This window comes from Papio anubis, chromosome 14, assembly GCF_008728515.1.
Source record: "Papio anubis isolate 15944 chromosome 14, Panubis1.0, whole genome shotgun sequence".
NCBI classification, from domain to species: domain Eukaryota; kingdom Metazoa; phylum Chordata; class Mammalia; order Primates; family Cercopithecidae; genus Papio; species Papio anubis.
The window spans coordinates 44,067,300-44,093,318 of NC_044989.1; the positions used below are offsets into that span (position 1 = coordinate 44,067,300).

Consider the following 26,019-nt stretch of genomic DNA (forward strand, 5'->3'; position numbering starts at 1 on the left):
CCCGAAGTAGAGAGCGGGGTTTCCACCATGAGTAGCCAAGGATGGTCGATCTCCTGACATTGTGATCCGCCGATCTCGGCCTCCCAAAGATGCTGGGATTACAGGCTTGAGCCACCCGGCGCCCGGCCTTTTTTTTTTGAGACAGGGTCTTGCTCTGTTTCCCAGGTAACAGAGTGCAGTGGCACTATCTCAGCTCACTGCAGTCTTAACCTCCTGGGCTCAAGCAATTCTCCCACCTCAGCCTCCCGAGTAGCTGGGACCACAGACATGCACCACCATGCCCGGCTAACTTTTGTATTTTTTTGTAGAGATGGGGTCCCACTATGTTGCTTAGGTTGGTCTCAAACTCCTGGGCTCAAGCGATCCTCCCACCTCAGCCTCCCAAGCTGCTGGGATTACAGTCATGAGCCACTGTGCCCAGCCTATTCTCTATTCTTGATTGTATGTCCAAAATATACCATCATAAAACAGGACCAGTGGAATCAAAGATAGGGGCTTAATGGGCATTTTTGTGCTTATTTAATCCTTTTCCTTTCTCTAGGCAGTGTACAGATAGGGGAAATTGTGTTTTCTGAGTACTTTTATATGCTGTGGAACTGTGGGGCCTTTTTATATTTTGAAATATGAATTCACGTATATGTTAGGCAGGATTTTATCCTTTCAAGGATCTTTCTAAAGATTTCACGTTGGTAGCAGGTTCCATTCACAGTCAGACATCATTAGATTTCATTCTAATATCAAACCTGTGGCTTTCTTGCTACAACTTAATCTGTTTCTTCAATGTGGAGTTTAACTCAAGCCAAAGCCTTTTTAGAATCTTCCTTCCCCAGCTTACCTGAGCTTCCTAGGATGCACATAATCTGCCCGCTCTCCACGTACAAGGAGACATCTTTGAGGATCTGCCTGGTCCACTGCTGCCGGCAAGATGTGACGTCCCACCAGGGCCTCACGCGGTGGCTTTAAAGGAAACCCCAGGAAGGCAAAGGCAGCTTGGGGCCCTGGAAGGGACTACACCTGGGTCCCCAGCATTGATCCCACCTGTGCCCCACCCCAGTTGTCTCCGGACAGGCTCCTAACGTGTTTCAGCCTCAGCGCCCTCCTCTGCAGAACCTGGCAGATAGCGACTGAGGCTGTCTGTCACATAGGGAGGGGGCCTGTGCTGGAGTTGCTCCGAATGTCCTGTCCGTTTGGCTGGGAGGTGGCTGTCCCTGCATTCCTTCACCAGGTTTCAAGATTCCTTGCATTCCCAGTACCCCTGTTCCCATCCACAGAGGGCAGGCCGTAGACACTGGGGTAGGCAGGGCACTGCTGCCACTTTGTTTATGCCCAGGCCCTTCCCTGGGCAGGGGGAGGGGCCATTCACTGTCGCTCCACGTTTCCCAGCACAGCCCTTCTCCCTCTCCTCTCTCCACCCGATCCACTAAAGAGGGAACCCAAAGTCCCCAGGCAGACACCTAAAGCGTGAAGAAAGGCAGCAGAGGGTTGAGTGCAGAGCCCCCGTGCTCCTGGGGGAGCAGCAGCAGCAAGGGCTCTGCCTTACCTGACACTGTAGGAGGCATGGAGGATGCCCAGGCTGTGAGGCTCCAGGGCAGTGGCAGGAGCCCCCTCCAGGGAGCTCTGGGAGCCCCTATTTACTTGGAGACCCGTGGACCCTCCGGGGCTCAAAAATGAGAGGTCACCCATGGCCAACAGGCAGCAAAGCTGGGCAAATTTTCTGGTGGCCTGACCCTGCCAGAGTGGCTTCAGTTGGGGAGCCTGGGGCAGACTGCCCTGCCTGCTCCACCTGACCCCGGAGTCCCTCGGGATGGCAGGACTGGGACTTGGCCACGGAGACCATTATCTGATGTACCTTTAGCCAGCGCGTCCTTATCTTGACAGTGGGCAGAACATACACATGTTTGTAGGTGGGCTTGCCAGAGAGGAATGCTGGGAGAGACGGGCCCAGGGCAGGAGGCTCCAGGAAACAGAGTGAAGACACTGGCCCTGGCAGGCAGCAGCTGGGTCTAAGAGAGCTGCAGCCCAGGGGCACAGACCTGTGGGCCCCATGGCTGGGAAGGTGGCAGAGGAGAGAGGGCTGCCAAAAGGAACCGCTGCCCAGGATGCCTCGGTGAGTGAGCGATGGGGAGTCAGCCCAGGCCCGGCGGGCGGGCAGGAGAAATCGAACCTTTCTCTCTTCCCTCAGAAGCCTTCTGTCTTAGCACCACCCGGACAGCAAGCAGTGTGAGGACATGGCCACAGGACTGTTTCCTGCATGGCAAAGGGCTGAGGGGAACAGATTCAGGGTCCCAGAGGCCTCTGAGGTCACTTCCTGCCCTAAGAAATGCTCCTTTAGGGAAATCATGTCCTTATGTGTGATGTGGGACAATTTCACTGTTTCTACTTTTTTTTTTTTTTTTTTTTTTGAGACAGAGTCTTGCTCTGTTGCCCAGGCTGGAGAGCAGTGGCACGATCTCGGCTCACTGCAAGCTCTGCCTCCCGGGTTCAAGTGATTCTCCTGCCTCAGCCTCCCAAGTAGCTGGGATTACAGGCACCTGCCACCATACCGGGCAAATTTTGTATTTTTCAGTAGAGACAGGGTTTCACCATGTTGGTCAGGCTCAAACTCCTGACCTCAGGTTACCCACCCTCCGCAGCCTCCCAAAGTGCTGGGATTACAGGCATGAGCCGCTTACCTGGCCAGTTTTGCTTTTTCCAAATGAGACTCCATCACAGAAATGTGCCCACACATGCTGGGGACTCCACTGGTGTCTCCTCTGCCCATGTGGCTGTCAGGTTGGTCTCAGTAGTAAGTGATGGGTGAGACAGGGTGACAGACGGCTTTTGTGGGAACATCAGCATGTGTGGCTCTAGCAGGCAATCGTAAGGTCTGGGAGAAAGCTGGAAGGAGTAGAAGCAGCCAGGTGGCAGGAGGTGGAGGTACGTTTCCTTCCTCATTTTACCTGAGAAGTGTTTACTCAAGAAATAGCCTTTGACTGAAATCGGGGTGTGGCAGGATTTGAAGCAGGAGGCTAAACTGGAAGACAGGCAAGAAGCTGATCCCCACTCCCACCACCTCACCCCATCCCACCTTTCCATCTTTGCCTGTTGTGGGTAGGAGGGAGGAGAGAAAGATAAGCATGATTGAGGACTCCACACCCAATGGGGAAAACCATCTGGACTGGCCTTGAGTTTCCAGAACTTGACTCGGCCAGACCCAAGGAGCCCACCATTTCTAGTCGGTTCTGCAACCACCACACCTGAGCAGCTCTGCTCTCTGAATACCCTGTGGGGCCCACCACTTTGGGGAATGGTTAAAGCCTGAATAGAATAGAAAGCTAGCAGGGCTTTGGGAACACTTTCTGCCTGGGAGGGCTGACGATTCAGCCACCACAGCTTGAGAGGCAAAGAAATGCTAGGACCGCACCAGAAATGCACTCCAGCCCTGCCATTTCTGCTTCCCTTCTGTCCAATCCTGTCACTCCAGGTGCTGAGCGAGGGTCTGCCCCTAACACGTGTGGGGCTTGGAACAAGAGAATGAGGGTCACATTTCCTATGTCTAGATATATAAAAGTCATCAGTCAAGCTATAAGAACAGTCAAAGATACCCACACTCCTCAGCCTCCCAAAGTGCTGAGATTACAGGTATGAGCCAGCGCTCCTGGCCAGTTTTGCTTTTTCCCAATGAGACTCCATCATAGAAACGTGTCCACCCGTGCTGGGGACTCCACTGGTGTCTCCTCCGCCCATGTGGCTGTCGGGTTGGTCTCAGTAGTGAAGTGATGGGTGAGACAGGGTGACAGACGGCTTTTGTGGGAACATCAGCGTGTGTTCTCTAGTTTCTATCCTCTTGTCTCGACATATCTTCCTCACAACCTGAAAGGTCAGGTGTAAACTGAGAAATTCTAAGGCGTCTTGGGTAGAATGCACTGGTACGGGGGAACCACTTCTAGCCCAAGCCACAACCTGTCCCCCTTTTCTGCCCCCTCTCAGCTCCATCCCACTCCATGGGGCCCTCAACACCCTGGGTGGTCACCCTCCTGCCTACCTGCATTGCAGCCCTGCCCTGCACAGACATATATACCTCTCTGGCCTAAAGGTCCTCAGGAGGTTGGGCCGGGGAGGAAGTGCACAGACCCTGGGGATGGACTTGGGGCCATTTGCACAGAGAATTCTGGCAGCTTAGGCACCTGGAGTGGTAAGTGCCCTTAACCCACGCACTCTTCATGCCATGGGCAGGAGAAGCAACAGAGAAGGACAAGAGAGACCCTGCAGCAGGCGGAGCTGTGTGTGACCTAGGCTGAATGTTTCGATAAAATTCCTTCAGCCAAAAACAAGTCCTGCGTGTCCCCTCGGCAACCCTCCAGCCGCCAGCGTCAGTACATCACTCCCCGCGAGGCACAGGCTCCTCATCTCAGAACTAGAAACATGTACGCTGTGAGTTTCCTTCTTGCCTAGGCATCTGACTCAGGAATTCGATCAGAAGTTAATACGGGGAGAAATTACAATGTAGCCCAGCAGGAGCAGAGCTGGTTACCTACAAATAAACCTGCTTTTGCTTTTTTGGGTGTCGCCTGTCGGAAATTCAAGTGATGTTCTGACAGGCGTACTGATTAAGATGTCAGCCGAATAGATATTTAAGTATTTGAAAAATACAGAGAGTTTGTCAAAACCTCAGGAAGAGTCTAACAAATCCTTCCTGGGAGCCAAGGAAAATATTTTAAAATGGAACAGAGGTCGTCCCCAACCCAGGCACTAATTTTCTTCCTCCGAAAGACGAGCTGCCTATGCCTCCTGGAAGGCACAATCCCTCAGTGGTGGTTGGAGTCCAGGCTGGCCCACACCTGCCTTCCCAGCCCACAGTGAAGGGGCTTGGGGCGAGCCTTGGAACAAGGAACCAGGCACCTTTCCCCTTCCTCTTATCCAGTGTCTGCTCTGCCTCCTCTTTCTGTCAGCTCCCTCCCCTTCTCAAAGTACCGCACAGCGGAACCCAGTTGGGCTGCAGGTCACCTCCACACATCGCTCCAGACTCCAAATGTCTGACCTTCCTTCCTCAGCCCCTCCTCCATGCCTAAATCTGACCTGGGGGTGTTTGGGCCAGCAGAAGTAATTTCCCAGCTCATTTACATTGTCTAATATCCCTCCTGCAGATATTTGTTTTAAAAACAACAGCAAGATGCATGTTAGCCCACGTGAGTCTCTTAGCAATGGATAAGATTTTTTTTTTTTTTTTACAAAGTCTCACGCTGTGGCCCAGGCTGGAGTGCAGAGGCATGATCTCAGCTCCCTGCACCTCCACCTGCCCAGTTCAAGCGATTCTCCTGCCTCAGCCTCTCGAGTAGGGTAGCTGGGACTATAGGGGTGCTTCACCATGCCTGGCTAATTTTTTTTTTTATTTTTAGCAGACACAGGGTTTCACTGCGTTGGCCAGGCTGGTCTTGAACTCCTGGCCTCAGGTGATCTGCCCGCCTCAGCCTCCCAAAGTGCTGGGATTATAGGCATGAGCCACCACGCACAGCTGGCAATGGCTAAGAGTTTTTGATGATTCAACAACAAACAAAAATGGGACAACGAAGCAATGTGTACAGTGACAGTGGAGAGGGCGAGTGAGGGGCAAGGCCAAAGCGCTGATCTGCCAGGAGTCCAGCATCTGTCTGAGCTGTTTTCAATCTCCCCAGGAGCTTGGGTCACAGACCTTCTTACCTCCTCTCCCCCAACCTCCCTCCTGCTTTGGGGCTTTGGCAGCTGGGGTTGAGGTGGGAACGGAACTCTGGAGCTCTACTCACTGGCTTGCTCTCTCAATTTGACAACATATTGTGAAATATTATACCCAAATCAGCTTAAAGAACTCTCATGTACACGCCACCAATTACCAAAAGCTTTGAAGCCTGATCCTGCACTCCTACTGTGTCCCCTTTCTCCTTTCATCTCTTCCCGCTCCCCAGAGATAACCCCTCTCCTGAATTAGGTGTTTCTCTTTCCCATTTTTTTCTGTATAATTTTGGGTCTTTATGGTGATAATTCAAACATTAAGCAATGGAAGTCACTTTGGTCTGCTGCTTTTCACGCTGTCCCAGAACTCTGGGGGTTCCCCATAGCATGCCTGCAGCATACTGTCACCGAATTTCTTTCCCTCCGCCTCCACTGACCTGGAATGTTCTTTCCAAGGACTTCTGGCCCCCATCGTTGCAGGGGTACTTTGACAAGAACACTGCTGTATGGCATTTGTTATTTTCACGTAAAGCATACTCATGTTATTTTCACCTACAGCATGTGTGTGCGTTGTGTACACAGTGAAAATAAACCCACCAGCCTCCCTCTCTGCCTGATCTGTCTCGCTCCATCCTAATCACCTGTCTCACCTGCCGAAATCTAAGCTTTTCAACGGCCTTTTCATTGTCACATCCCAAATTCCAAGCCTGAAGGGTGTTCTGGACTCTCCTTAAGTGTTTGCTGGGTGCATGGTTGATTGAAGGAATGTATAGTGTGAGAATGGTGGCTTGAGGAGGAAAGTCTGTGGGAACTTGTTAATGAAAATGTACTTGTTCCTGCCTGACAGAAATGTAAGAAAAATTGAATGCAATAAAAAATGGACGTCAGGCGAGGTGGTTCACGCCTGTAATCACAGCACTTTGGGAGGCTGAGGTGGGTGGATCACTTGAGCCCAGGAGTTTGCGACCAACATGGCAAAACCCTGTCTCTACGAAAAATAAAAAAATTAGCTGGGTGTGGTGGCGCATGCCGGTAGTCCCAGCTGCTTAGGAGGCTGAGGTGGGAGGATTGCTCGAGCCTGAGAGGTCGAGGATGCAGTGAGCTCTGATCGTGTCACTGCACTCCATCCTGGGTGATACAGCAAGACCCAATCCAAAGAAAAAGAAATGGTGGGGGACTTCCTAGTTGCTTCTTTGTTTGGGCCTCAATGATTTAAATGATAGAATTGTCAGAATAGGAGGAATTCAGGTCTGCAGATGGTTAATACCTTTCAAAGGTATCAGCTGACACCATGAAATGCTGATTTTTTAATGTACATTCAAATATACCACCACTTCAACAATAACAACAACATGATGACGACGATGAGAGGCACTACCTCTCAAAGCTCCCAGCAGCATTTTCAGTTGCTTCGTTCCACGAACTCCTCATCAAAATCAGATGTGAGAAGTATGCCAGATGTTAGTGAGGACTAAGAAGTTGGTTAGGACTTTTCTCAGGATGGTGTCTTCACGAGTATTGGGCATTAACTCTCGACAGCTACTTCACTCTCATATGCTGCATGTGTCATGTCTGTTTGGCATTAGGAGATATGAAGCCAGCTGCAGGGAAAGTTAAAGGCAAAGGGTCTGCCCGCTCCAGTCAGATCTTCTCGGAGCACAGAGGTTTGTTTATAGAACTCTCTCCAGTCCAGAGTCTGGGTCTCTTTACCGTAAGCTGCTTGGCTTCAGGCTCCACCAGCCTGAGGTTGAGGTTCTCTGGGGCAGGTGCCCCAGGAGAAGCCCCGAAGCTCTCTCTGAAGGGAAGAGGAGATGGGCCCTTGTCAGCGCTCCTATTTTCCCAAAGCGCCAAGGCTCCACCTGTGCAATCCCATCTCTTGCCAATTTGAGATTTCAACTACGTCGGCTCTAAGAAGTTGCTCTCACCTGTCGGTTTCCTCCTTGTCTTCTCCTATGTTCTCAGCGGCTTCCAAAGGAGCCCCTCACCTGTCCTGTCTCCCACAGGGCCTCCAGGATAGATTGTTCTCCTCTGAAACTGACAACAGCCTGTACTTCACCTACAGTGGCCAGCCCAACACCCTGGAGGTCAGAGACCTCAACTACCAGGTAGAGGCACGCCTGGGTTCAAGGGGAGAGGAGCAGGCAGGGACAGCCAGGAAATTCCCCAGGTGGAATAAAAGGGTGGGCCCACCTTACAGGCCCTCCACCCCCAAGGACAGAGTCCAGTCCACATTCATGCCTCATGTGTCAGGTGCAATAGGTGTCATCAATGGCATATATCAGAGCTGGAGGTTGAGAGGCTTGAAAAGAGAATGAAATTGTTGTATAAACATAAAGCAAAATGTGTGAATCTATAGAAAAATGTCTCTGGGACTCTTTTTAAGCTATATTTTGAAATAACTTTAGATTTTGGAAAAAATTGCAAAAATAATACAGTGTTTCCATATACCCATTGTCCAGCTTCCCCGAATGTTAACATCTTGCATACCCATAGTATAATTATGAACACTAAGAAATTAAAATGTACAATGCTATTAACTACAGACTTTATTCAGATTTCATCAGTTTATATATATATGTGTGTGTGTGTGTATGTGTGTGTATATATATATATTTATTCTTTTTTTGTAAAATGTACTATCCCTGGACCTTATAAAACATCCAGAGTGCAAAGACAACCACTGACCTTTCAGAGGCACCCAGGAACCCCCTGGTCAGATTCAAGGATCCATATTCCCTCACCTTCCCAAGGACCCAGATGGAACATGGTGGGGCCTGGGATGGTGAACTTCGGAGGCCTGAGTCTGGCTTCCTGTGGGTGTGAGTTGGGACAAGCCAATGAGCCTTTCTCTGCTCTGCCACTTACCAGCTGTGTGACCTTGAGCAAGTTACTTAACTGCTCTGAGCCTCATCTGTAAAACAAAGATTCTGATCGTGTCTGTGTTATAGGTTTGCAATGAGGATTGAATAAGGTGATGGATGTTAAGTGATTAACACAATGTCTTGCACATAGTAAACATTTGATAAATTATTAGTAAAGACATTTTGCTTCATGTTTTATTTTTATTTCTGTACCACTATTGCACATGCCTTTCTTTTTTCCTTTTTTTTTTTTTTTTTGAGAGTCTCACTCTGTTGCCCCAGGCTGGGATGCAGTGGCGCAACCTTGGCTCACTGCAATCTCTGCCTCCCAAATTCAAGTGATTCTCCTGCCTCAACCTCCCAAGTAGCTGGGATTACAGGCACCCACCACCACACACGGATAATTTTTGTATTTTTAGTAGAGACAGGGTTTTACCATGTTGGCTAGGCTGGTCTAGAACTCCTGACCTCAGGTGATCCACCTGCCTCAGCCTCCTAAAGCGCTGAGATTACAGGCGTGAGCCACCACGCCTGGCTTGTACATGCTTTTCATTCCTCTTATCTTCAGACCTGGAAATAGCAGCTACAGGTTCTCAGCATGGATCCCGCTTCCGTGTTTGGTAAAACCTGGGTTGGGGCCTATTGTGTGTAGGTGAGGACGCATCCTCTGTGGAGAGGGGCCACCTGGGGAACGACGATGCTAAACAGAAGTTGCTGAAGCCCTCTGAACCATTCAGCTCTCTAAGGAACCTTCTGATGTCTCCCCACAGGTGGACCTGGCTTCTCAGGTCCCTTGGTTTGAGCACCTGGCTCAGTTCAAGATGCCCTGGACATCTGCCAGCCGCCGGAATTCTTGTGAGCTGGGCATCCAAAACCTAAGCTTCAAAGTCAGAAGTGGGCAGATGCTGGCCATCATAGGGAGCTCAGGTACCGGAAAGGCAAATCGCTGGGCAATGGTTTCTCTCCTGGGATGCAGAATGGTCCTTTGGATAAATGGATGCTTCTTGTGGAGCTCTTTGCTGACTAGTAGAATAATACAGCAGAATGGTTGAGAGCACAGGTTCTGGGTCAGACAGACCTCGGCTCAAATCCTGGCTCCTCCATTTGCTGGCTTTTGTGGGTAGGTGCTGTTGTTAAGAGTCATGAGTGTGCCTCTTGTCCACCCGGGGCTGTGGCCAGAGCATCTGACTTTGGCTGACACCTGGACTGAAAGATCAGCAAACAGCTTCAGCACGTGATGTTCTTTTCAGACTCCTCCAGCTACGAGGGGCATTGGTTCAGGTTGTTCCTCCGCAATCACATTCTGATTATGGCCAGAAGCCGCTGCCACACTCTCACCTCTCAGCCTCTCCAGCGTCTTACTTAGCACAACCTTCACTCGTCTGCAAAGAGCCACGTTCTTGGAGTGCCTCAAATTGTCATTTCCACAGCCAGTTTTAAAATGAGAGAATGTCTGAGCTGAAAGGGGGCTTGGGGAACAGAGTTCATTCTCATTATGTTCCACCTTTCTTTCCCCTAACAGTTTGGAAGCATTTTCAGAGGAAGGTGTTCAAACTCCCTACTCCTCAGTGTGTCTAGAGTATTCTCTTGCGCGGGATCACGCGCGCGCGCACACACACACACACACACACACACTTCCCTCCATTTGACAGATGAGGAGCCTCAAATCCAGAGAAATTGAGGGATTCTCGTAAGGACACATATTTAATGCAGAGCTAGAACTACAACTTTGGTTTCATGATTCTCGGATCAACGCATTTCTCCTTGGGATACACTTACATAATGTTAGAGAGAGAATTTTATATCTTTTAATTAATCATTTCCAGAGGTAGAGATTACTCAATTTTTTAAACATCCGCTCCAAACTTTTACACCCGTCTGGTAGATAAGTTCTGTTTACTGTATAACCAAAGATCAAATGAAATCTTATGTATAAATGCACTTTGTAACTGAAACAGCATCACAGTCATGAAGTCCCTCTCACTTTGTCCCTGTCCCTGCAATCGTGACCTAAATAAGAAAAAAGTAGATCCCAGCCGGGCGCGGTGGCTCACGCCTGTAATCCCAGCACTTTGGGAGGCCAAGGCAGGTGGATCACGAGGTCAGGAGATCGAGACCATCCTGGCTAACATGGTAAAACCCCATCTCTACTAAAAAATACAAAAAATTGGCCAGGCATGGTGGCAGGCGCCTGTAGTCCCAGCCACTCAGGAGGCTGAGGCAGGAGAATGGCGTGAACCTGGGAGGCAGAGCTTGCAGTGAGCCGAGATCGTGCCACTGCACTCCAGCCTGGGCAACAGAGTGAGACTCCGTCTCAAAAAAAAAAGGAAAAGAAAAAGAAAAAAGAGGATCCCTCATGGGCCTACTATTGTATTTTTATTTATAACATCTAGTAGTGTTTCTTGTTGTATCTACTTTCTCTTCCTGAATCCAGCATCTAGGGGACACATGGGTCTTTACTTAGGGTCATATCATGGTTAATACTTCGCACATACAACCCTCTAGCTGTCAGTATCCCTAATTTGTGGTTGAGGAAAGTTCAGAAAAGCAGAGCAAGAATTATATTGAATATTTGGGAGGTTGAGGCAGGAGGACTGCTTGAGGCCAGGAGTTCAAGACTAGCCTGAGCAACATAGGGAGGAGACTCCCTCAATAAAATAGTTTTTTTTTAATTTAAAAAATTAGCTGGGCAGCGTGCCATGCGCCTGTAATCCCAGCTACTCAGGAGGAGTGCTTGAGCCAGGAGTTCAAAACTCAAGTGAGCTATGATTGTGTCACTGCATTCCAGCCTGGGCAATAGAGCAAGATCTCATCTCTTAGAAAGGAATGAATAAATTACATTGAATAGTCTTCTAGTTTTTTGTTTTTGTTTTTTAATTGGTTTTGTTTTGTTTTGTTTTTCTGAGAGTCTCGCTTTGTCACCTAGGCTGGAGTGCAGTATGTGATCTCAGCTCACTGCAACCCCTGCCTCCTGGGTTCAAATGATTCTCATGTCTCAGCCTCCTGAGTAGCTGTGATTACAGGTGGGTGCCACTATGCCTGGCTAATTGCTTTTGTATTTTTTGTAGAGATGTGGTTTCGCCATGGTGGCCAGGCTGATCTCCAACTCCTGGCCTCAGGTGATCTGCTTGCCTTGGCCTCCCAAAGTGCTGGGATTACAGGCGTGAGCCCTGGTTGTTTAACTATAGATTCAGTGTTGTTTGACTTCAGGTTTACTTGCCTGTGTAAAACAAAAAACAAAACAACAACAACAAAAAAAACTTTAGACAAATAAACAGTAGAGTTATTTGAGCAAATAGTGATTAATGAATCTGGCAGCACTCAAAAACAGGACCAGTTCAGAGAGCTCCCCCAAGCAATTTGGTCAGGTGATATTTGTAGACAGAAAAAGCAAGTGCTCTACAGAAATAGCTGATTGGTTACAGTTGGGTGTTCACCTTATTTATTTGAGGGTGATGTGATCAGGTGTTGGGTATGGACAGGATCTCATCAGTCGGTAGGTTGAGGCGGTGATTGTGATTGGCTGATGCTTGGCTGCCATGATTGGCTGAGACTCAGCAACTTGTCTCAGCCAATCTCTGTCTTAAGGGAATATACTGCTAAGAGAAGTTGCAGTTTGTTTACATATTAAGTTTGCTTGCAGTTTGCTCTGTGGGAACTCAAAGTATGCAGGCAGTCTCAGGCCAGATTTAGTTTAACTGAGCAACTGAAATTATTAAAATGATTTATTAGAAAGGTTTATCAACTACACTTCCTGTGACTTTTACTGCCATCCCCTCCTCCACCTGCCCAACACACACACAAAAGAACGCTGGCCATAATTTTTTAAATATAAAGAAAACAGCCTGGCTGGGCATGGTGGCTCATGCCTGTAATCCCAGCACTTTGGGAGGCTGAGGCAGGTGGATCACCTGAGGTCAGGAGTTTGAGACCAGCCTGGCCAATATGGTAAAACCCTGTCTCTACTGGAAAAAAAAAAAAAAAAAAATTAGCTGGGTGTGGTGGCACATGCCTGTAATCCCAGCTACTCGGGAGGCTGAGGTGGGAGAATTGCTTGAACCTGGGAGGTGGAGGTTGCAGTGAGCTGAGATTGTGCCATTGCATTCCAGCCTGGGCAGCAAGAGCAAAATACTATCTCAAAAAAGAAAAAAAGAAAGAACAAAACAAAAGAAAAGAAAACAGCCCTAGGCATTTTAGTTTCTTTTATCGATTCAGCAATGCCAAAAGTGGTTTCCAATTGATGAGTTTACTGATTCGGAGATTCCAGCCATTCAATAAGGGTCTTGAATGCCAGTGGGTGTTTTGTCTTAGTTCATGCAGGGTGTGTTAGTCCGTTTTCACTCTGCTCTAAAGAACTACCTGAGACTGGGTAACTTATAAAGAAAACAGGTTTAATTGACTCACAGTTCCTCATGACTGGGGAGGCCTCAGGAAACTTACAATCATGGTGGAAGGCAAAGGGGAAGCAAGGCACATTTTACATGGTGGCAGGAGAGGAGAGTGAGGGGAGGAACTGCCAAACACTTTTAAAACATCAGATCTCATAAGAATTCACTCACTATCATGAGAACAGCATGGGGGAAATTTGCCTTCATGATCCAATCACCTCCCACCAGGTCCCTCCCTCGACAAGCGGGGATTACAATTTTGGATGAGATTTGGGTGAGCCATACTATACAGAGTCTCCCCAGATACCACAGGCATCCTCCATTGGAAAGGCTCCCCACTGCTCTCACAAAGTTTTGCTCAGAAAACTTGGACTTCCTGCTTTCTGAGTGGGAATCCGTGGTCCCTGTGAATATTGGTGAAGTCCCCGGTGCCCCTGGAGCCTGGCTCTGAAGCTTCTCTCCCAGGTTTCTCTCCTGGCTATTTTGCTCCACTTATGTTCTCAGGGATCTTAAATGAGGTACACCCAGAGGTAGCACACAGGCCCCTTCTACCCTGAGATCCTCTGCACAGTAACCAGAGAGATCATGTGGGGAAGCTTCTTGGTTTTTGAGGTTTGCACTGGGTGCTGTGGGGCTTCCTGCAAGAAGCACATAGTGTGTGGCAGGAAGGACTTGTCACATATGTATTGGCTCAACATGTGACAAGTCTGTTTGAACACAACTTGGAAAACTTGCTCTCCAGTAAGGAAATCAAAACTCCGTCTGGGGCCGGGCACGGTGGCTCACGTCTGTAATCCCAGAACTTTGGGAGGCTGAGGCAGGCAGATCACCTGAGGCCAAGGTTCGAGACCAGCCTGGCCAACATGGTGAAACCCTGTCTCTGCTAAAAACACAAAAATTAGCCAGGTGTGGTGGCAGGAGCCTGTATTCCCAGTTACTCGGGAGGCTGAGGCAGGGGAATCTCTTGAACTGGCATGGCAGAGGCTGCGGTGAGCTGAGATCACGCCACCGCACTCCAGTCTGGGCCACAGAGTGAGACCCCGTCTCCAAAACAAACACGCAAACAAGCAGAAAACATTCCATCTGAGTGAGTGGAAAGAGCTCATTCCTAGCTCCACGGTAGGAAGATGTTCGGAGCCTGAGCCCAATCCGCACTCACATCTTAAACAGCTGTCACAGAAAGAGCCTCATCGAAAGTCTTTGGAAACTAGATCCAATCTGATGCTGACTTTCTCAAATCAATAATAATTAGTACATCATTCGGAAGAGGGTGGTGTTAACTCAAGTGCAATGAATCTTTTTTTAACCGTTTTTTTAGGTTTGGGGATACACAAGTAGGTTTGTTATATAGGTAAACTAGTATAATGGGGTTTTGTTGTATAGACTACTTAATCACCCAGGTACTAAGCTTAGTATCCAAGGGATTTTTCCTGCTCCTCTCCCTCCTCCCATCCTCCACCCTCAGTTAGGTGAATCTTTTTTTAAAAAAAGAGAATTAAAAATACCACTGATGCACTTTGAGAGGCCTAGGCTGGTGGATCACTTGAGGTCAGGAGTTCAAGACCAGCCTGACCAACATGGTGAAACCCCATCTCTACTAAAAATACAAAAATTAGCCAGGCGTGGTGGCAGATGCCTGTAATCCCAGCTACTCAGGAGGCTGAGGCAGGGAGAACTGCTTGAACTCGGGAGGCAGAGATTGCAATGAACTGAGATCACGCCATTGCACTTCAGCCTGGGCAACAGAGTGGGACTCTGTCTCAAAAAAAAAAAAAAAAGAAAGAAAGAAAGAAAAAGTACCACTGATGGAAAGAAGAGAGAGATGGGTATGGATACAGTCAGAACATATGTGTACACTGTGCTGTAGTTTTAAAATCGTTTCTACTTCTATTATTTCTCTATCTTTTCCTCCATTATTTCTCAAAATAGATTTGGTTTTGCATTTTTAAAAGACACTCTATAAATGCTCCAAATTAGTCCTCACAAAACCAGCTTCTGAGCCAACCGACATTGAATAATGAGAGATTGCTGGCATGTTTGCCAGCCAAAAATAGTTACGTTAACACTAGCCTTGCTTGGGGAGAAAGGGCCTTGGTTGGTGGCAGGAGGGGACAGATGCTCCAGGCACCACCTGGCCCTGTGGCATCTAGGACTCTAGCCTTCTCCTGTCAGGCCACCACTGGCTGGCCTGGCCTGAACCCCCAGCGCCATCAGGCCTCACAGCCCCACAGGGGTGCTCACATTGGCTGCAGACAGAAGGCTTGGAGCTCCATGTCCTGGGCCCACCCCATCTAGGTCCAGGGACTATGCCGCCTCTCTAGGGGCTGGTCACATCTGCACGGACAGAGTAGTCCAGGGTCCTGGAGAGTGTGTGGGGAGCAGTGGCTGCCAGGCTGGCCCCCACAGAAGCTCTGCTCTCAGGGATGTCTCTGGTGGCTTTGCAGGTTGTGGGAGAGCCTCGTTGCTGGACGTGATCACCAGCCGAGGTCACGGTGGCAAGATCAAGTCAGGCCAGATCTGGATCAACGGGCAGCCCAGCTCGCCTCAGCTAGTGAGGAAGTGCGTGGCCCACGTGCGCCAGCACGACCAGCTGCTCCCCAACCTGACTGTGCGAGAGACCCTGGCCTTCATTGCCCAGATGCGGCTGCCCAGAACCTTCTCCCAGGCCCAGCGTGACAAAAGGGTAACTGGCCCCAGTGGTGACCCCCAGGGTCCAAGAAGCCACAGTGTCCATGACCCCCCCTTCCCCTGCTGCCCTGCCTCAGGACCCAGCCACAGGTTGAGTTTGAACAACTCAGCTTGCGGTCCACCCGCCCTGGGCTGCAGCCTGCCCTGCACCCTCCTTTCAAACCCCACAGCTTGCCAGAAGCTAGCTCAGTCCATTGGTTCCCTTCATTGCACTTTTTAAGATGTGGGATGAGTGTATTTGTTTGTGTGTTTTCTGGGCCTCCATGTGGGTAAACAGCCGTGGTCCCCAGTACACGGCCATGTTCCTAGCACAGAGCACAATGCCCAGCACGTCGAGGCTGCTTGGGACCTGTGGAAAGAATAGGGGGAACCAATGTTGCAGCTTGGAACTCAAGTGCGGGAGCTGTCTCCCTTCACTTTCAAACCCAGCCAGAGGAGCAGTTGCCTTTATCCTTGGGGTCACAATGTGTCCAGCCCTGAAGGAGGCCCCTGGGGTGGTCTCAAAGCTCCTTCTGGCCCACAGGTGGAGGATGTGATCGCGGAGCTGCGGCTTCGGCAGTGCGCTGACACCCGCGTGGGCAACACGTATGTGCGAGGGGTGTCGGGGGGCGAGCGCAGGAGAGTCAGCATTGGGGTGCAGCTCCTGTGGAACCCAGGTGAGGGCCTAGGGGGCAGATGGGGGCAGAGGGACCTGTGTGGTCCCCTCAGGCTTGGCTTGGTCTGGCCAGAGCCCCACCGACTCACCAGGCTCCTCGCTGTGTTGGGAAGGCATCCTCATTCTCGACGAACCCACCTCTGGGCTTGACAGCTTCACGGCACACAACCTGGTGAAGACATTGTCCAGACTGGCCAAAGGCAACCGGCTGGTGCTCATCTCCCTCCACCAGCCTCGCTCCGACATCTTCAGGCTGTTTGATCTGGTCCTTCTGATGACGTCTGGTACCCCCATCTACTTAGGGGCGGCCCAGCACATGGTCCAGTATTTCACAGCCATTGGCTACCCCTGTCCTCGCTACAGCAACCCCGCTGACTTCTATGGTGAGTCCCCAAGGCCAGCAGCCAGGGCCCTGGCACATAGGGCCTCCCAGATGCTTAAACCCTGCCCAAGCTTGCTGAAAAGATTCAGGGGGGAAACTCCCAGAGGCTTCAGGAGAGGAGAAGCAAGGATGGAGAAGAACAGGGGGTGGTTTGCCAGCTATCAAATGCTAGATATGAGGGCCTGGAAATAGAAGCTTCTGACAAATAGCCACCCTTCTGTGCATGATAGATTAGAAACTTGCAAGCTCCAAAGATGGGGAGGGGGGGCATGGAATCCAAGAGGGTGGGGATCAATAAAGATCAGAGTCTTTATTCAGACTCGGTAGGGAAACAACCTTTAAGGTCAAGAAGTCACCAGATCTTAAAACATGTCCTGGTGTTCAAACAGTGGCAGGGAGCCTGAAGGTGCAGGGTGGCAGAGAGGGGCCCAGGGTGGTGGCCTTGGCCAGAGAATCTCTAGATATGAAAATTGCTCTGGCAGCCCCAGACTTGCCCTTTGCTTGGCTCCTGAACCCTCAGCATATTACACTCAGGGAGCGTGAGCCACTGCCTTCATTCTGCAGGGGACAGTTGCCTTCCCAGGTACCTGGCCTGAAATCCTGAGTGCTGAGGAAGGGCTTGGCTGCTGGACAGGCGGCATTGTTGTACCAGGTCCCGGGGAGGCAGCTGTCATGGCTTGTCCTGTAGGTCACCTGAGCCCCCAGCTTCCACCCAGGCTGGCAAGCTGTAGCAAAGACCCCACCAGTAAACAGGACAACAGTGATCATCTTGAAGGCAAACATGGGGCCCAAACATGCCAGGCCCATAGGGTCTCCTGTTTGACTCTCAAACCCCTGCCAGGCCAAGGCCATCTCCATCTTTACAGATGAGAAGCCTGGCGCCTGCAGAGCTAAACACCTGCTCCAGCACAGCTGTAAGGCACAGAACTGGGACTGGTGCCCAGCCCTGGCCCTGACTCCTCATCCAGCTGCCCACACCCTCCTCCTAGTGTCCCAAGTTCTCCACCATCCTTACCCCAGGAGGACAGGCCGCCACTCACCCTATGTACTCACATTCTGCACAAACTCACAGAAAGGTCACCTCCCTCCCTATGCTCAGGTGGCAGCCTGGCTTCCTGACGATGTGTCATTCTCAGGCCAGCTATCCCCAGAATAGGGGCCAAAGGGCACCTGCCAACCTGGCCACCAGGGAATAATTTTAAGTAACCCTGGAGAGGGGTTACCAGAAGTCAAGTGTCCACAGCAGACCTGAAAACTCTTTTTTACATTTTATATTGTTATTGGAGGGGGCTCTGGCCTACAAGCCCTGGGGCAGGAACCCCTCACCAACCTGGGATGCAAGAGCTACACGGGGCCTGGGGTGCCCAAAAATCTGATGTTTTGAGCCACAGTGCTGCACACTGGGGGGCCACATGGTTTATAAGATCCCACCTAGACATTATCTTGTCTTGAGATGTGTTATGAAAAGGGGAGGAAGGGCCGGGCGCGGTGGCTTACGCCTGTAATCCCAGCACTTTGAGAGGCTGAGGCAGGCAGATCACCTGAGGTCAGGAGTTTGAGACCAGCCTGGTCAACATGGCGAAACCCTGTCTCTACTAAAAATATAAAAATTAACTGGGTACAGTGGCTCATGCCTATAGTACCAGCTACTTGGGAGGCTGAGGCATGAGAATTGCTTGAACCTGAGAGGTGGAGGTTGCAGTGAGCTGAGATCGCGCCACTGCACCCCAGCCTGGGCGATAGAGTGAGACTCCATCTCGAAAAAAAAAAAAAAAAAAAAAAAAAAAGAGGATATGGGAGGAGGGAAGGGGGAGAGAGAGGAGTAGGTCACCTCTAGCCAAGCCAAGGCTCTGGGAAAGGAATGGAGGGAGGGTGGGCAGGCATGCATGGGTCTAGACTGAGCTGGGTATAGGGAGATCCTGGCTGTGGCTGGGCTCAGTTTGCCTTTTGTGGCATTGCCAGGGCCTTGGAGATAGAAGGCAGAGGCACTGCAAGAGGATGGCTGTGGTGTGGGGCTGCCTGGTGCTCCCCACAGGTTAGCATCCCTTGGATTTAGGAGGCAGGGCTGATCAGATTGGGTCTCCAGCCGAGTGTGCTGTCTCCCTCCTGGGGCAGAGCAGCCAACAAAGGGGGCAGTGAGAAGTCTACCTGAAGTTGGCCAGTCCCTGGAACCCTCCAGCCAGACATCCTCCTGCTTTGGGCAGGCTGCCTGGGAGGCCAAGTTGTTAATTTTCAGTGAGAGCGAGAACTCTCACTATCTGGATAGAACTCTCACCATATGGATAGAACTCTCATTATCTGGATAGAACTCTCTCTGGATAGAACTCTTACTAACTGGATAGAACTTTCACCATCTGGATAGAACTCTCACTCTCTGTCTGGATAGAACTCTCATTATCTATCTGTATAGAACTCTCACGATCTATCTGGATAGAACTCTCACCATCTGGCTTGAACTCTCACTCTCTGGATATAATTCTCACTCTCTGGATAGAACTCTCACCATCTGGATAGAACGCTCACTATCTGGATAGAATTTCCCCCATCTGGATAGAACTCTCACTATCTATCTGGATAGAACTCTCACTATCTATCTGGATAGAACTCTCACCATCTGGATAGAACTCTCACTATCTGGATAGAATTTCCCCCATCTGGATAGAACTCTCACTATCTATCTGGATAGAACTCTCACTATCTATCTGGATAGAACTCTCACCATCTGGATAGAACTCTCACTCATCTGGATAGAACTCTCACTATCTGGATAGAATTTTCCCCATCTGGATAGAACTCTCACTATCTATCTGGATAGAACTCTCACTCTCTGGATAGAACTCTTACCATCTGGATAGAACTCTCACTATCTGGATAGAATTTTTCCCATCTGGACAGAACTCTCACTATCTATCTGGATAGAACTGTCACTATCTACCTGGATAGAAGTCTCACCATCTGGATAGAACTCTCACTCTCTGGATAGAACTCTCACTAACTGTGAACCCAACTACTCAGCCTCCCCTTGACCAGCCCAACTTCTCCCCATGAAGGGGCACTGAGTCCTCATCAAAAGCTTCCTGGACAGCTAGAGTTGGAGCCAGAGCCTGACTGTGATGAAGGCTCTTGCTCTGTCCTAAGATATCCTCAAAATGAGCCTGGGTAGTAAGACTTGGGTGGGGCCTCTACTGTTGCCCATTTTTTGATCCACTGCCCTTCCCCTGAGGCTTCTGCAGATGTGGTCAGGCCTGGCAGGGTGAAGGCCCAGCCCTTGGGGTCCCTCTGCCTCCCTCTGCTCTGCCCCTTGCTTCGTGGCTGAAGGTGGAGAGCATGTCCCAGAGCCCCACGAGGGGTGATCAGCATTGTGAGCTGGGCGTGCACCAAGCTCCTCACCTGGGAGCAGGTGCCAGGGAACAGGCCACCCATGACTCCACATCCCCTGCTTGCAGTGGACCTGACCGGCATTGACAGGCGCAGCAGAGAGCAGGAAGTGGCCACCAGGGAGAAGGCTCAGTCACTTGCAGCCCTGTTTCTAGAAAAAGTGCGTGACTTAGATGACTTCCTGTGGAAAGCAGAGACGAAGGATCTTGATGAGGACACCTGTGTGGAAAGGTAATCTGGCGGGCGGCTCTGAGAGGAGAGCTCCCTGCAGAAGGTGGCTGCCCCCATGACCTGGCCACATCTTCTGCCTCCCAGCAGCCTGACCCCACTAGACACCAACTGCCTCTCGAGTCCTACGAAGATGCCTGGGGCGGTGCAGCAGTTTACCACGCTGATCCGGTAATTATCTGTCTTTTTATTACTGACCCCTGCCCCCACCAAGTCTTTGTATATCACATTAAGCCTTTTCTATTTAAGTGAATTTAAAGGAGAAAATGAGAGACAGAGTTATTTGAAAAAACAGCATCCAGCGGGGCGTGGTGGCTTATGCCTGTAATCCCAGGACTCTGGGAGGCTGTGGCAGGTGGATCACTTAAGTTCAGGAGTTCGAGACCAGCCTGGCAACATGGTGAAAGCCCGTCTCTACAAAAAAGTACAGAAATTAGCCAGTTATGGTGGCGTGGGCCTACCTGGTAGGCTGAGGTGGGAGGATTGCTTGATTCCTGGAGGTGGAGGCTGCACTGAGCCGTAATTGCATCTTCACTCCAGCCTGGGCAGCAGAGCAAGACCCCATCTCAAAAAAAAAAAGAAAACAGCATTGTTGGGACCAGCACTAATCTTCAAGGGACACAGAACACCCCTATTGCTTTTATTCTTTAAACAAAATTAAGATAACCTCACCAGCTGGAAGATCGTATAAATAGCATAGGGTCATTGAGAAAAATGTAGACAATAGGAGAGAATCTCTAGTAAAAAGGGAAGTCCCAGTCACACCAGCCCTCAAAGAAAACCAGACGGCACTGTGTGGCGTGTGTCTTTCCTGATGTTTCCATGCACACACGTGTTTTTAAACGTAGTGGGATCATACTCTGCATGCTGGTTCGTAGCTGGTTTCTTTTCAGTGAGGGCAGCGCCTCTACCTCTTGTCTGATTGGGTCTTCCTCGGCATTCCCGTCAGTGTAGCCATAATCACCCACCCGTTAAGTCCATCTTGATGGCCAGATTATCTTCCGGCTTTTACTACTACAAGCAATGAGGCAGCAGACATCATTGAGCACACACCTTTTTTTTTTTTTTTTTAAACACAGAGTCTATCTCTGTCACCCAGGCTAGAGTGCACTAGGGTGATCTCGGCTCACTGCAGCCTCCACCTCCCAGGTTCAAGTGATTCTCCTGCCTCAGCCTCCCAAGTAGGTAGGATTACAGGTGTGCGCCACCATGCCCGACTAATTTTTTTGTGTGTTTTAGAGATGGAGTTTCTTCACATTGGCCAGGCTGGTCTTGATCTCCTGGCCTCAAGTGATCCACCTGCCTCAGCCTCCCAAAATGCTGGGATTACAAGCATGAGCCACCATGCCCAGCCTATCTGTACATCTTCACAGACTGAATTGATTTTTTCCTGAGGATCATTTCTTTAACATTGCCAAGCTGATACATTATGATAAAAGTAACAACCATTTATTGAGTACCTACAGTGGGACAGATGCTGCCACCAGTTTTCTGATTTAATCCTCAGAGCAGCTCTAGGAGGCAGGTATTACCGTCCCCATTTTGCATACGAGAAAAACGAGGCGTACGGAGACTGTGACATTCCCAAGGTCACAGGGCTGGTGTATGTCGTTGCCTGAGCATCTCTTCCTTTTGGTTTTTAAGTCGTCAGATTTCCAACGACTTCCGAGACCTGCCCACCCTCCTCATCCACGGGGCAGAGGCCTGTCTGATGTCGCTGACCATCGGTTTCCTCTATTTTGGCCACGGGAACATCCAGCTCTCCTTCATGGATACAGCCGCCCTCTTGTTCATGATCGGCGCTCTCATCCCTTTCAATGTCATTCTGGATGTCATCTCCAAATGTGAGTGTGGCCACTGGCGTGGCCACGCAGGACCTCAGCCACCTCTGAGCTGTGTTCCTCTGAGCTTTGGGTTTGATTTCATTGTGATTATGATATACAAGACAATAATGTTTTTAAAGTTTGCATGTTAATGTTAGTATGCAAATGAAAGCAAATTACCGAGTCTTAGCTGTTCCTATCCTAGCAGGATTTATATTTGACAGCAGAACACGAGCTACAGACTTGCAAAACCTGAAGAGCCTCATCAGCCATCTAAATTAGGATGGCTTTACTGTGCCTATTTTGTAAAAAAACCTAAGAGACTTGGGCAATATGATAACTGCTTTGAATTGTATTAAGAGAATCTCCAAAACAGAAACACTGTAGATTTATTCTACTTTTTCATTCTCTTTTCCTTTCCCTTATTTTTTAGGTTACTCGGAGAGGGCAATGCTTTACTATGAACTGGAAGACGGGCTGTACACCACTAGTCCATATTTCTTTGCCAAGGTGACTGGGCAGGGTTGAGAGCAAGTGCCCCCCGCCCACCAGGGTGGGCGTAAGTGTGGAGAAAACACTGCCACCAGGAAGCCTTTTCTGAACCATGGGGCTATGGGTCTTGTGAAGTCGCAGATGCCACCAGATGTCACATTTTCTAGGGGAGTTTCGGAGACTTGAACTTTTAAACATTTACCAAAACACCAGGACTGTGGACCAGGAATGATAGTTTTCTGGTCAGAAGGAGTCTAAAAAAAAGAAATCCTCTTTGTATTTTACCTCTTCGGAGCCTCACTGTGGCCCCGAGCGGCCAGGCAGGCGTTTCCAGGAAGCAGAGGTTCGGAGAGGCTGCTCGGCTCTCCAAGGCCACACAGCTACTTGTCTGGTCAGGGGGAGTAGGGACTTGAAACCAGGTCTTAGGACAGCAGGTGCCCAGTGCTGCCCCGGGGGAAACAGGCTGAACTGCCCTAGAGGGAACACTTGGCATCTGCAAGGGGGAAGCCAGCACTGAGTGTACCGGGTCCCAGCACACCCTCCTGCTACAGCCTCATCATCACCAGGAGGGAAGGTTGCCACTGGAGGGCACAGATACTTTTAAACGTTTATTATAATGGCAGTGAAGGTGCTGGCTTCACATCCTTGCAAGGGCTGTTCTTTGCAGATCCTCGGCGAGCTTCCGGAGCACTGTGCCTACATCATCATCTACGGGATGCCCACCTACTGGCTGGCCAACCTGAGGCCGGGCCTCCAGCCCTTCCTGCTGCACTTCCTGCTGGTGTGGCTGGTGGTCTTCTGTTGCAGGATTATGGCCCTGGCCACCGCGGCCCTGCTCCCCACCTTCCACATGGCCTCCTTCCTCAGCAACGCCCTCTACAACTCCTTCTACCTCACCGCGGGCTACATGATAAACTTGAGCAGCCTGTGGACAGGTGAGGCCTGCACCCCGGGCCTGGGCCAGCTTTGTTAGGCCTCATGCGGCTGGATGAAGCCTGCTTTCATCCGGAGATGGACACTCGTTACTTGGGTCCAACTTAAGGCTGGCCCTTCTGGAAGCAGAGGCCTTTGCCCGCTGTCCTGGAGGCCAAAGGAACAATTTCATTAGAGATTCCAGATGCACCTCCTCCTATCCCATAGTCAATACCCAGAAGTCACCCTTGACTCTTTCCCTCCCTCTCCACATCTACCTGTGAGCCAGGTTGATTCTGCCTTGGGTTTCTCTGAAATGTCTGCTTGGCTGTGTCCCCATCCCTGGCTGCCATCGTTTAAGCCTGGGCCACTGCCATAGCCTGGTCTGTGTGACCTGGGCCCCTCCACATCCCTCTCAACTCAGCCATGCAGAGTGAGCTTTCCAAGGTGCAAACCCATGCCCCTCTTTGTTCAAATCCTCCCAGGGCTGCTCAATCCTGCAGCCTCCCCAGCTTTTTGGAGCCCTCAGCACACCCCACCCTCTCACCTCTGAGCCTGCCCAGCTGCTGTCTCCGGGAATGTCATGCCCTACCTTCCACGGGGCCTCGCTTCTGCCAGGGCTTTCCTGACGCATCCAGGCAGGGCTCACTGCCTCCTTCCCCTCCCCATACCATGCCACCTCCATAGGATCAGGGCACAGGCTCCATCGTCTCTGGTGTGGGGCCGCTGAGTCTCCTCAGCCCGCACGGTCCATGAAGCTGAGCACATGCAGGGGTGCCTCATCAAATCCCTCTCAAGAATTGCTATGGATCAAACGTGTGGGTGACCCCGTGGCCTCTCAGCTCCCTCAGCCCCAGTCTGTGTCCCCAGCAGCCCCTCTGCCCTTTTGCCCCTTGGCCTCTCTCCCCTCCTTGCTCATCAGAGAACTTGGGCCAGAGCCACCACAGCCCTGTCTCAGAGAGTGGAATGTGCCCTTGTGCAGGTGGGAGAGACTGTGGGAATGTGGGGAGACCATGGGAACATGGGGAGACTGTGTGAATATGCAGGAGACTGTGTCAATATAAAGGAGACCATGGGAATACGGGGAGACCGTGAGAATATGAGGAGACTGTGGGAATATGGGGAGACGGTGAGAATATGGGGAGACTGCAAGAATATAGGGAGACCATGGGAATATGGGGAGACCATGGGAATATGTGGGAGGCTGTGGGAATATGGGGAGATCATGTGAATATGGGGAGACCATGGGAATATGGGGAGACTGTGGGAATATGGGGAGATCATGTGACTATGCAGGAGACCATGTCAATATAGACAGTGGGAATATGGGGAGACTGTGAGAATATAGGGAGATCATGGGAATATGGGGAGATAGTGCGAATATGTGGGGAGACCATGGGAATATGGGGAGACTGTGTGAGTATGGGGGAGACCATGCGAATATGGGGAAACCGTGAGAATATGAGGGAGACCTGTGAGTAACGAGGCTCTCTGTTTCCAGTGCCCGCGTGGATTTCCAAAGTGTCCTTCCTGCGGTGGTGTTTTGAAGGGCTGATGAAGATTCAGTTCAGCGGAAGAAATTATAAAATGCCTCTCGGGAACTTCGGGAGCACCATCGCGGTCTCAGGAGATAAAGTAAGTGGGGAGGCCTCAGGTTCTAAATTATTGGACGTCCGGCTGCCCATCATTCTAGTAAGCCCACTGCATGTCTGTCTCCAGATCCTCAGTGCCATGGAGCTGAACTTGTACCCTCTCTACGCCATCTACCTCATCGTCATTGGCCTCAGCGGTGGCTTCATGGTCCTGTACTACGTGTCCTTAAGGTTCATCAAACAGAAGCCAAGTCAAGACTGGTGATTCACGCCAGGCGCCTGCCCGCTGGTGAGGGACCTGAGCAGACCCTTCAACTGCACTCCCTCCTCAGGACCCCCTTCCTGGGGACCATGAAGACAATGACCCTACAGATGCTCAGCTACATCCGGCCCACGGTGCTGCAGTGGCACAGACCAGCCACAGGATGGCAGTAGAATAAAGACAGTCGAAAGGGATTTCTGCTCACTGGCAGGAGACTGCGATGACTGGGAGTGAGAAAACCTGCACTCGGTGGCACCTACAACGTTGCTAATTTATTTCCTTTTGATATGCATTTATATAGGCAACTTGATATAGGATGGGAGCAAACTAGGAATGAATTGAGTAGCTAGACTGTGCAGGAATTGTTGGAACCTGGAGGGAACAGTAACAGTAGCTAGCAGATATGGCTTCATCTTCCAGGGGCCCCACACTCCGTGGTGAGCCACCATCAATACAGAAAGTGACCTAAGATGTACCAGCAAGATGCCATCCCTTCTTTTTGTGTGGGGTCATGGGCTCCAAAAGCCAACGTGAACAATTAAAAATTTATTGAGCATCTACTCTGTGGCAGGTCCTGTGCAAAAACACTTTAGGTGGACAATCCTTTGAGGTAAGTGGTATCCCATTTTATAGGTGTGAAAACTGAAGCAAAAATTCATTTTCCTAAGGG

At 50.3% G+C, this 26,019-nt stretch overlaps 2 protein-coding genes across 7 annotated transcripts in view; one reads left to right on the top strand and one right to left on the bottom strand.

Moving 5' to 3' along the window:
- Positions 1 to 1,836, bottom strand: part of ABCG5 (ATP binding cassette subfamily G member 5) — a 25,790-nt gene extending 23,954 nt beyond the window's left edge. For 2 of the 3 annotated variants that reach the window (XM_021924793.1, XM_021924794.2), the window contains exons 1-2: positions 1,541 to 1,789; positions 836 to 957 (exon numbers count right to left, since the gene is read on the bottom strand). In XM_021924793.1, the coding sequence (XP_021780485.1) occupies positions 836 to 957; positions 1,541 to 1,683 (265 nt within the window). In that variant the 5' untranslated portion in view covers positions 1,684 to 1,789. Of the gene's footprint in view, positions 1 to 835; positions 958 to 1,540 lie in introns of all 3 variants that reach the window. The other variant, XM_021924795.2, reaches the window with a different exon arrangement.
- ABCG8 (ATP binding cassette subfamily G member 8) lies at positions 1,814 to 25,909 on the top strand. 4 transcript variants are annotated; one of them, XM_003908572.5, is made up of 13 exons: positions 1,814 to 2,107; positions 7,692 to 7,793; positions 9,320 to 9,476; positions 15,382 to 15,620; positions 16,149 to 16,281; positions 16,394 to 16,663; positions 20,109 to 20,271; positions 20,356 to 20,439; positions 21,913 to 22,112; positions 22,525 to 22,601; positions 23,251 to 23,518; positions 24,997 to 25,130; positions 25,215 to 25,909. In XM_003908572.5, the coding sequence occupies exons 1-13, from the start codon at positions 2,045 to 2,047 to the stop codon at positions 25,350 to 25,352; spliced, it is 2,028 nt and encodes a 675-aa protein (XP_003908621.2). In that variant the 5' UTR covers positions 1,814 to 2,044; the 3' UTR covers positions 25,353 to 25,909. The 4 variants fall into 4 exon arrangements, with proteins under 4 accessions (XP_003908621.2, XP_009182373.2, XP_009182374.2 ...); XM_009184109.4 differs by having other exon boundaries at positions 20,359 to 20,439; XM_009184110.4 differs by having other exon boundaries at positions 7,692 to 7,772.
- Positions 25,910 to 26,019: the final 110 nt, after the last annotated feature.

Coding starts and splice junctions, on each gene's coding strand:
- ABCG8 (XM_003908572.5), top strand. CDS start 2,045: ATGGCTGGGAAGGTGGCAGAGGAGAGAGGGCTGCCAAAAGGAACCGCT. Junction 2,108..7,691: donor CCGCTGCCCAGGATGCCTCG/GTGAGTGAGCGA, acceptor TGTCTCCCACAG/GGCCTCCAGGATAGATTGTT. Junction 7,794..9,319: donor TCAGAGACCTCAACTACCAG/GTAGAGGCACGC, acceptor GTCTCCCCACAG/GTGGACCTGGCTTCTCAGGT.